At 44.1% G+C, this 10,338-nt stretch overlaps 1 protein-coding gene across 2 annotated transcripts in view; it reads right to left on the bottom strand.

Moving 5' to 3' along the window:
- Positions 1–10,338, bottom strand: part of PDE3A (phosphodiesterase 3A) — a 302,331-nt gene that overhangs the window by 16,543 nt on the left and 275,450 nt on the right. The window contains exons 9-12 of one of the 2 annotated variants that reach the window (XM_083365268.1): positions 6,900–7,011; positions 6,112–6,225; positions 4,971–5,170; positions 2,727–2,930 (exon numbers count right to left, since the gene is read on the bottom strand). In XM_083365268.1, coding sequence (XP_083221394.1) covers positions 2,727–2,930; positions 4,971–5,170; positions 6,112–6,225; positions 6,900–7,011 — 630 coding nt within the window. The remainder of the gene's footprint in view (positions 1–2,726; positions 2,931–4,970; positions 5,171–6,111; positions 6,226–6,899; positions 7,012–10,338) is intronic. The other variant, XM_083365269.1, reaches the window with a different exon arrangement.

Genomic DNA, 10,338 nt, shown 5'->3' with positions numbered 1-10,338 from the left:
TTAAATGCAGCTCTTAATTTCTCTTCCCCATCCTGGGTGCATCTTCCAATTTTCTTCAGGACTGCCAATGCAAGATGATTGAGTTCTTCATTGAACTGAAGGGTTGGGGGGAAAAAACCCTGGAGGCCTTCCCCTACATCTCATGGCTGAGGGCAGGAATCCCAAGATCCATCCCAAACAAATAGTTTGAAAATCTTTAGTGACCTATGACTCCAGGTGGCAAACTGCTCCACTGCTTAAGAGTCCTCACAGGCAGGAAATTCCTCCTTATTTTGAGTCTGGCTCTCCTGTAATTCTTCTGCCCATTGACACTGCCTTCAAGCATTACAGAGAATAAATCTAGACCCAATTTCTTGTGACATGCCTTTGAAGACCTCTATTGTGTCTATCGCTGCTAGTTTGCTTCCAGGATAAACTCAAGGTGTTGGTTATGACCTTTAAAGCCCTTACATGGCATGGGTCAGATTACCTACAGAAATGTGTTTGCCCCATTACATCAGCCCATTCAACCTGATCAGTTAGGGAAGGTAAGTTGGTTGGTTGGATATCCATCCATCCATCCATCCATCCATCCGTCCATCCATCCATCTATTTGGGGTGGGCACAGCTGTTGTGATTCAGTGTCAGCCTGTGCTCCCAGCAGCTGAGTCTGATGAATCTGAGGAGGAGGAGGGGTTTGGAGAGCCTTTGGTGTCAGAGGGAGGCTCTGATGCACTGCAGGACTCTCAGCCTGACCCCTCCAGTCATGTTCCTCATGAGGCTCAGCTGTGTGAGGAGGTGTTGGACTCAGAGGAGTCACAACTGAATCTGTTCAGAGATGCTAGAAGCAGAAGGCAATCCAGCAGAGCAGAGAAAATCAATGAGGCAACTCAGTGAGAGGAGGAGAAGGCAGTGAGAAGCCACGCCTTGGGACAGATAATAAAAGGGGAAGGTGTAGGCGGGGCTGGTTGCTGAAGGCAACCATTTGGAGACATTCTAAAAGAATCCTGGTCTGTTCTGGCTACTTCTGTTTAACTCTTGTTTGTTGACTCGTTTGATTTTTTGATTTATTTATTGAAGGAAATATTTGATTGCTTTTTTGTTTGAACTGTAAATAAATTTGGGTTGGGTTTTTCCAGCCTGTTGACTCTAAAAAGGAAAAAGGGGTTGTCCCTGACACATAAAGAGGGCTGGTCGCAGGCTTGAACAGACCAGCGGCTTCTGCATGATGCATCTGCCCCACAGGCTGGCTGTTTTTACACCCCTGCTCTATATCTTATTTGCCACTCATCTCGCCACAAGGTGACTCGCAAGGCATGTTGTGGACCCCACCAGTTAAAAGAATTTTGACTGGTGGGGTCTAGAAAGAGAGCCTTCTCTGGAACACTCTCCCTTCCAGAGGTGAGGTGGACCATCAGTCTCCTGGTCTTCTGGAAAAGTATGAAAACATGGCTCGGCAGCCTTGTTTGGGCTACTCAGAGGAACATGCAGCCTTCAAGCTGGTTAGTGCTCTGAAGGCGCTTTAATTTAGCTTTAATGTTGGATTTTAGCAATCTTTGCCTCTTTTTTAATTTTATATATAGTTTTTATCTTCTAATATTTTATTTGTATACCACCCAAAGTACATCTGTGAAGGAAATATCATTCAAAGTTCAAAAAACAATGTCTTTGTCACAGCCACTTTTTTCAGCTGTGGTTGTTGTGTGTGTGTGTGTATAAAAATTATTCAGAAAATTAAAATACAAAATACAAAAGGGGAAAAAATGACAAAGAAAAAACAAACCTATACAAAAACGTTTAAAAAATGGGAGTTAAAAGGACAAAAAAACAAAAACACGTATTAACCCTAACCCTAGTTGTACGCTCACAAAAATATATTGCAACAATAATAGCTTTCCCCCTTACGAAACAGGCCTAAGATTTATAAACCTCTACACCTATTTGTAACCCAATTTGACCTGTTGTGTTGTTAAGCAATTCAGGAGCTCACCTAACTGGGTGGTATCTTAATTTAAAAGCAAACAAATACATCTATGGAGATTCTCAGTCATCCAGATTACAGTTATTTATTATTTATTTATTTTAATTCCATTTATATCCCGCCCTTCTCCGAAGACTCAGGGCAGCTTACAAGCTTAGCAATAGCCTTCATTCTATGTATATGCCTGCTTATTAGGGCTTTTGGCCCCCCACAAGTGGCATTATTACAAAGTCAGCTTAATTGCCCCCAACAATCTGGGTCCTCATTTTACCTACCTTGGAAGGATGGAAGGCTGAGTCAACCTTGAGCCTGGTGGGACTCGAACCTGCACTAATTGCAGGCAGCTGGTGTTACTTAAGGAGGCATTAGCCCACTGCTCCACCAAGGCTGCTGTCCCAAAAGTACTTTTTCAAAAGGCAACTGGACTTTTCTCAAGAAAAAAAACAAACCCAGTCGGGTTGCTTTTTGAAAAGGCACTTTTGAGAAAACAAACCAATAAAGAAAATGTCCTAGCTTTCTTTTAGGCTAAACATACCAAATCGCTTTATCCGTTCCTCATAAGATTTAGCCTCTGAGCTGCTAACCCTCTTTGTCGCTCTTCTCCACACTCTTTCTTTACTAGTGTGAGTAGCTTGGTTCCAGATTACTATTCTTGCAACATCGCATGATTAATCCCTGCCATTTATCCCATATCCTCCCCTTTGCTGATTTTCTAGGCTCTTATATAAAGATCTGAAACTTAATGAGGGGCAGGGATTGTGTTTACCTTGGCATTGAATTTAGCTACAAAATCAAAGTGCTTCTTCAGATCTGTGGCCAAAATGGCCTCGATGACCAGGAACCGGAAATGCTTGAACTCCACATGATCGAGGTGGATTAAAAAATTATATTCTGGCCTGGACATGAAAAGGTTCCATGCAGCCGCCGCATGATGGTTCTCCAGAACAGAACGGTCATTATATAGAACAGCCTACATCCACAGAGAGATGGAGAGAATATTCATTTCCAAAAGATCTGAGGGATGCGGTCTGTTGAAACTAAATAAATGATATGCATTCCCCCAAATTAACCACTTTTGCATGAAAGGGAATTTGCTTTAGAACTTATTTAACAAGAAAACAGAACTGAACGTTGGTGAAAACTCTCAAGGGTGAACAAGAGTGATGGCGTACTTATTTAAGGACGAGGCCAATGCTTTTGCATGCGAACATCCTGTCTTTTACTGAACAATCATGTCCCTAGTGATCGACAAGTTCCTGGCTTCCCACCTCGCTATTTAATCCCAAAGGAAAGCATCAGTTTTCCTTCTGGAATTTTAAATGCTTTTAAAGTGATATATGTCATATAAATATTTTTCTAAGTGTATAGGTATTAGAATGGTTGCTATATGAGCATTTAAGCCAGGGGTGTTCAACCTCGGCATCTTTAAGACCTGTGGACTTCAATCCCCAGAATTCCCCTGCCAGCCACAAAGTTCTCCCCCTATGCCAGGGGTAGGCAACCTCGGCTCTTTTATGACTCATGGACTTCAATACCCAGAATTCCCCTGCCAGCCACAAAGTTCTCCCCCTATGCTAGGGGTAGGCAACCTCGGCTCTTTTATGACTCATGCACTTCAACTCCCAGAATTCCTGAGTCACCATAGCTGACTCAGGAATTCTGGGAGTTGAAGTCCATGAGTCATAAAAGAGCCGAGGTTGCCTACCCCTGCCCTATGCAATTATGGAGGGAATCTTGCCTCTGAAAAAATGTCAGACACTTTCTCTTTCTCCTCAAGCAGCGCCCCCCAATCTTTTGGGCAGCAGGGACTGGTTTCATGGAGAGAAGTTTTTTCACGGACTGGATGGGGTGTGGTTTCATGTGCTGCCTGCATCCCACGGATGGGGCGTTTGCGTGGCCCGGTTTCTGGCCTGCCAGTCCACAGACTGAGGGTTGGGGGCCCCCCAGGCCTAGAGAAATCACCACTCAATTTCTGTCTACAAAAAGGGGTGGGGGGAGAATCTAGTCCTAGGAAAGCAGCAAATGGGTTTGCTAAGCTCATGGAGACCTACATACAGGCAGTCCTTACTTATCTACTGTAATTTGGATCGGTAGTATTCATAAGCATGATGCCACTTAGTTCCAGCTTCCACTGTTAAGTGAATTTCACATGGTCATTGGTGAGAATGTCATGTGGTCACGATTTGAGATCTCCTGCCAGATTCCAACTGACTTTGTTTGTGGGAAGCCAGCAGGGAAGATTGCAAATGGCTGTCATCGGACTGCAGTATGCTGTGATGTCGTAATTGCGAGCCAGTCACCAAGTGCCCAAATGGAAATTGTTGTGACTACAGGGACAGTCTCAATTAGGAGGACTGGATGAGTCTCACCTGTTCAGCACCGCTGTTAACTTCAAACAGTTGCTGAATGACTGGTCATTAAGCAAGGATTACCTGAATATGATTGGTGAACTCCATTAATTTTTCCAAATTACTGATTGTGTACCATAATTGAGCCACTCCGCAACGCAGGGGAAGGGAACAGCTCACAAAAGCCTATGCCCTTGGATAGAAGTTGGCAATCTGAAAATGTGCTACAAGGCTCTTTCTGATTCTTAGCTGTATGAGCATGATGTTGTAGGACAGGGGCCTTCCAACCTGGCCCTTTTATGACTTGTGGACTTCAACTCCCAGAATTCCTTAGCCAGGGATGCTGGCTAAGGAATTCTGGCAGTTGAAGTCCACAAGTCATAAAAGGGCCAGGTGTGAAGGCCCCTGTTGTAGGAGATGACCAGGCTGAGTCTGACAGAGAGGGTCCAACCTATCATCAGTCTCAAGTCCCTTTGCGCCCACAAGCCCAGCCCACCTTGAATTCCCTTGACTCTTATCCACTGCCAATTCACTTTGACTGTTAGTAGCTCAGATTCTTGTAGAGAGCTTTGATATACAATAAACCTAAATTTTCATTTGAAATGCCTGAGCTCCTGATTTCTTGCACTTGAGAAGTGTTCCCTTAATCCTACCCCACTTACCTGAGGAGCACTGGTTGCCACCAAGAAAGCATTGGTTCTCCCAGGATGATCGTAATCATGCATGGCAGCAGCCACGTAGAGGGCCATCAATTCAAGTGATGGGATGTTGCCTGCCAAGCACCCATAGCTGTCATCTGTTGGCGTGTACGTTTTGGACAAGACGTATCCCAGGTGACTGTGAGTGATCCCACTATCTGAATCTGGGCAGAAAATCAGGTTATTCACAGACTGTTCCTTAGGAGCGCCAGCATTTCCCTCTTCTATTTTGGGCTCACTAGCTTTGCTTAAGGGACGCGGTGGCTCAGTGGGTTAGGACGCTGAGCTTGTCGATCAGAAGGTCGGCAGTTTGGCGGGTCGAATCCCGAGTGCCGCGTAACAGAGTGAGCGCCTGTTACTTGTGCCAGCTTCTGCCAACCTACCAGTTTGAAAGCACGTAAAAATGCAAGTAGAAAAATAGGGACCACTAACAGTGGGAAGGTAACAGCGTTCCGTGCGCCTTTGGCGTCTAGTCATGCCGGCCACATGACCACAGAGACGTCCTCGGACAAGTGCTGGCTCTTCGGCTTTGAAACGGAGATGAGCACCGGCCCCTAGAGTTGGAAACGACTAGCATGCATGTGTGGGGGAACCTTTACCTTTGCTTAATGAAGCATACCATTTTACAAGGGGTTTAGTCAGAGTCATCTCTGCAATTAAGACAGAATGACTCCTGTCACCATTACGAAGGAGACACACCTGTGCAAACAGCTGAATGCACCTGCAGTTTGACCTACTCAATATATACATTTCTCAGCTGCAAGCACCAAGGGGGCCGGACCAGCAATTATTGATATGAATTGCTTTGAACTTGCAGCATGCTTAACAGAGTCAAAACACAATTTTTGAATAGTTCCAACCAACCTGGTCCATGGTTAGAACACCAGGAACATTAGCCTTCCATCTTTCTGAGGTCGGTAAAATGAGGACCCAGACTTGTTGGGGGCAATATGCTGACTCTATAAACCGCTTAGAGAGGGATGTAAAGCACTGTGAAGCGGTATAGAAGTCTCAAGCGCTATTGCTATTTTAAGGACTACCTGTAACAACAACACTGCACCAAGAAATTTAGTTCAGGATAGGCAGACGTTGTCATAACATTTACCAGAATCACTTGCTGACCCGTGGTCATTAATCATAGTTGGGAGACCTGGGATGGGCTGGGATGAAAGATACCACACAGCATGGAGGACATCAGTAGCATGAATTCTGTTATGATCTGTTACAAGAGAGACAGGTTAATTGTATTAGGAGAGTGGATTGGAGGGAGTAACAGCACCATCTACTGGTCACAGATGAGAATGTAGAGTTATTCCTGGCTCCCACCTTTGAGGGACCAGTCAAATGATATTCATAGTAATGTTAAAATTTCTCTATAACATTCTAACATTGGCATGTTACCTTGGCAATCATTTCTTGATTAAAACATTCAGGAAAAAAAATCCCTTATTTGAATTATAACTTTATTTACTCACTCTCAGTTACATGGTTTTCTTGTTATGCTCTTATGAAACACATACTGTGATTGTGTAAATTTCAAGGGTGTTAGCTTAAGTTCAAATAAAAGGTACTTAATTTTTTTTTAGAAAAAAAAATCACAGCTACCATCTGCTGTCAGACTTTTAGGAGATAGATCAAGATTTTCTTATTCAGAAAGGTAAGTTTTCACTGATGAATTACAGAAATAGTCCTCTTTCAGATTGGATTATTTAAAAACGCACTATGCATTGTACAGGTTTGTTTTTTTTAACATTATCCCATGGTTTTAATTTTTTAAAATCTGCTTGGAAGTAATTTGCTATGGACATTGAAAGAAAACACCGTCTGCTATGATTAAAAAAAATAAGAGAAATGAAAAATAAAAAAAACAGCAAGGAATGCTATCATACTTACAAGGTATCTCTCGATATCCACACTCTAAGGCATGGAAATAGTTCATAAACTCTCGTATAGGGATTTTAAAAGTTTCAAAGAGACCCATGTCCTCAAAGAGATTGTAGGATACCTGGAAAATAAAATAAAGGGAAAGGAACCATAATTGTTCGAACTGGGGTTGACTATCTTTGACATGTGGATCTACCGTAGATCTTCAGACTATCTCCCAAGCTTAAATCAGCAGTAGGAGATGACTCGGCTGAGCAGAGAGGGAGGGATCAAGAGCGTCATAAGTCTGGAGTTCCTTCCTGCTCGCAAGAGATCAAAATCCATCCCTTGACTCTTATCTATTATCAATTTTCTTTGACCGTTAGTAGTTCAGATCTTGTAGAGAGGGTTAGCATGCAATAAACCTGTAGTCATTTGCTTCCTGATTTCTTGCGCCTGGCACCAGTCTTGCTCATTTTAAGAACAGTATTTGCCCTGCCTTCTATCTATAAAAGTTCTGGTAAAAGCTTTGTACAATTTTGGGAAGAACAACTGATGGTTGGCATTATATACTGGTAATCCTTGATTTACCATCATTTGTTCAAAGTCACCATGCCACTGAAAAAAGATGGGTCCTCACCCCTACAACTATCACAGTCTCCTCATGAGCACATGTTCAAAATTTGGATGCTCGGCAACCAGCAGGGTTGAAGAATCCCAGAATCATGCAAGTCTCCATTTGTGACCTTCCTAAGCTGGCTCCCAACAAGCATAATCAATGGAGGAAGCTGGATTCACTTAATGACTGCGTAATTCACTTAACAACTGCAGTGATTCTCTTAACTACCACGGTAAAAAAACAAAAAGGTCATAAAATTGGACCTGACTTACTTCATGCTTGCCTTGCTTAGCAACAGAAATTCTGGGCCCAACTGTGGTTGTTAAGTTGAGGACTTCCCGTACAGAACATAAGGTAACTCCAAGCACTTTGGGTTCTAGGCCCGCCCCTTCCTGGAACATTTGAGATAAAAATGGTTTAACAGCTCTAGCAGCCTTGCTAGAGCTAGCCAGAGGCAGGCAACCTTGGCTCTTTTATGACTCGTGGACTTCAACTCCCAGAATTCCTGAGCCAGCCATGCTGAGGGGAAAGGGAGAGGTTTCCAAGCTGAGCCATGCTGGCTCAGGAATTCTGGGAGTTGAAGTCCACGAGTCATAAAAGAGACGAGCTTGCCTACCCCTGCACTAAGCCTTTATGCCTGGAGTTCCAATGAAGGAGAATATTTGTAGCTCAGGGCTGACATGAGAGGGTCCTTGGTGCTCTCTGAGCTTGCTTGTTTTCTTGCAGACGTTTCATTACCTCTAGGTTAACATCATCAGGGCTAGTAGGGCCTGGGGTTTGTTTGTGGGGTGTTAAAACGGTGATTTGTAAAGTGGGCTTGATAGCAGGATGGACAAACCTTAATTAACTTGCCTCTTTTGAGATGTCCAGAATCTTATCCCTAGGTTTCATTTCTTACCTTATTTTTATTTATTTATACCTCACTTTTATTATGTTTACAAATAACTCAAGGCAGCGAACATAGCCAATACCCCTTCTTCTTATTTTTCCTACAAAATAATCTGGTGAGGTGAGTTGGACTGAGAGAGAGAGAGAGAGAAAGAGAGAGAGAGAGAGAGAGAGAGGGGAGAGAGAGGGAGAGGGAGAGGGAGAGAGAGAGGGAGAGAGAGAGGGAGAGAGAGAGAGAGGGAGAGAGAGGGGAGAGAGAGAGAGAGAGAGAGGGAGAGGGAGAGGGAGAGAGAGAGGGAGAGAGAGAGAGAGGGAGAGAGAGGGAGAGGGAGAGAGAGGGAGAGAGAGGGAGAGGGAGAGAGAGGAAGAGGGAGAGAGAGGGAGAGGGAGAGGGAGAGAGAGGGAGAGAGAGAGAGAGAGAGAGAGAGAGAGAGAGAGAGAGACTGTCCCAAAGTCACCCAGCTGGCTTTCATAGCCAAGGCAGGACTTGAACTCACAGTCTCTTGCTTTCTAGCTCGGTGCCTTAACCACTAGACCAAACTGCCTCTCACTCTCACATGAAGATCTTGCACCTGAGATCTTATCTGGAATACAAATATCCCACCAGGTGTGACGATCATGCAATTTCTGAACTATTGTATGGTTGGTTTTGTTTGTTTGTTTTTTTTAAAAAAATATGCCTAAGAACTGATTTCTTGATTAAGGTTGTTGGCTTCCTCCGGGCGAAACCAATTTCCTGGGGAACTGAGTTGAACAAGTTACTCTTCTGTCCTTAACTCTTATCCGCAGCCGCCACTTCCAAGAATGTCATTCCAGCAGGTTTTCCTAGAATCTGGGAACCCGCCGATCCGAGGAGCTGCTATTTTCTCTTGTTTTAAGAGAAGGTGCAGTGAAATTTCACTTTATTTTTAAATGAAGTCTGGCTTTAATCTTTCCAGTGGCAGCCTTCCATTCTATCCCCTCCTTTCTCGGCAAAAGTTGCTATATCCCTCCAGGCCGTTATTAGGCAAACAGTAAGTGAAAATGAAGGCATTATCTAAGCACACAGCTTGCCATCGAGCTGAACTGAATGAAACTAGGGTTTTTCTCTCCCTACTCGCTGTTTTTCATGGACTGCGCATGGAAAAAAAACAAAGAAAATTCTTTTTCACACATTTGCCTGTGCTGGAGCCTAAGGTTTCCTGTGGTGCTCGTGGGCTGTTTTCCTTTCCCCCCCCCAAAACCGATTCTAAGCCACTATTTTTGGAAAGGAGTCTGGTAGCACCTTTTCCGACTAATGCCATTTTAGTTGGAAACTTTTTTTAGCGCCTTCGAATAAAATGTGTCGTTGGAAAAAGGCGCGATCACATCCCTCATTTCTGCTACCGCAAACTAACAAGTCTCTTCCTTCTGCACGGCGTTCACCTCTGTGGCTTTCTTTACAAAATACGTTTTGTTTCTCAAAATCCTTCTACGAGGCCTGGATGTAATGCTTGTGTTTGGGTAACGCTTATGTGATTCCCATGAATCGACTAGCTCTTTTTTCATTTCTTTTTTCCCCCTTAGCATATATAGCAAGAGAAACTTTGCACCTGAGTTTCTAACCTATGGGCTCAGCTAGGATTTTAATCATGCCTTATCAGACGAGCCAGGGACGCGGGTGGCTCAGTGGGTTAGGACGCTGAGCTTGTCGATCAGAAGGTCGGCAGTTTGGCAGGTCGAATCCCGAATGCTGCGTAACAGAGTGAGCGCCTGTTACTCGTCCCAGCTTCTGCCAACCTAGCAGTTTGAAAGCACGTAAAAATGCAAGTAGAAAAATAGGGATCGCTACGGTGGGAAGGTAACAGCACTCCATGCGCCTTTGCTGTCTAGTCATGCCGGCCACATGATCGCGGAGACGACCTCGGACAAGCGCTGGCTCTTCGGCTTTGAAACGGAGATGAGCACCGGCCCCTAGAGTCGGAAATGACTAGCACGCATGTG

The sequence above is a fragment of the Vipera ursinii genome (assembly GCF_947247035.1).
Source record: "Vipera ursinii genome assembly, chromosome: 6".
Taxonomy (NCBI): domain Eukaryota; kingdom Metazoa; phylum Chordata; class Lepidosauria; order Squamata; family Viperidae; genus Vipera; species Vipera ursinii.
This window is presented reverse-complemented; position numbering and strand designations above follow the sequence as displayed.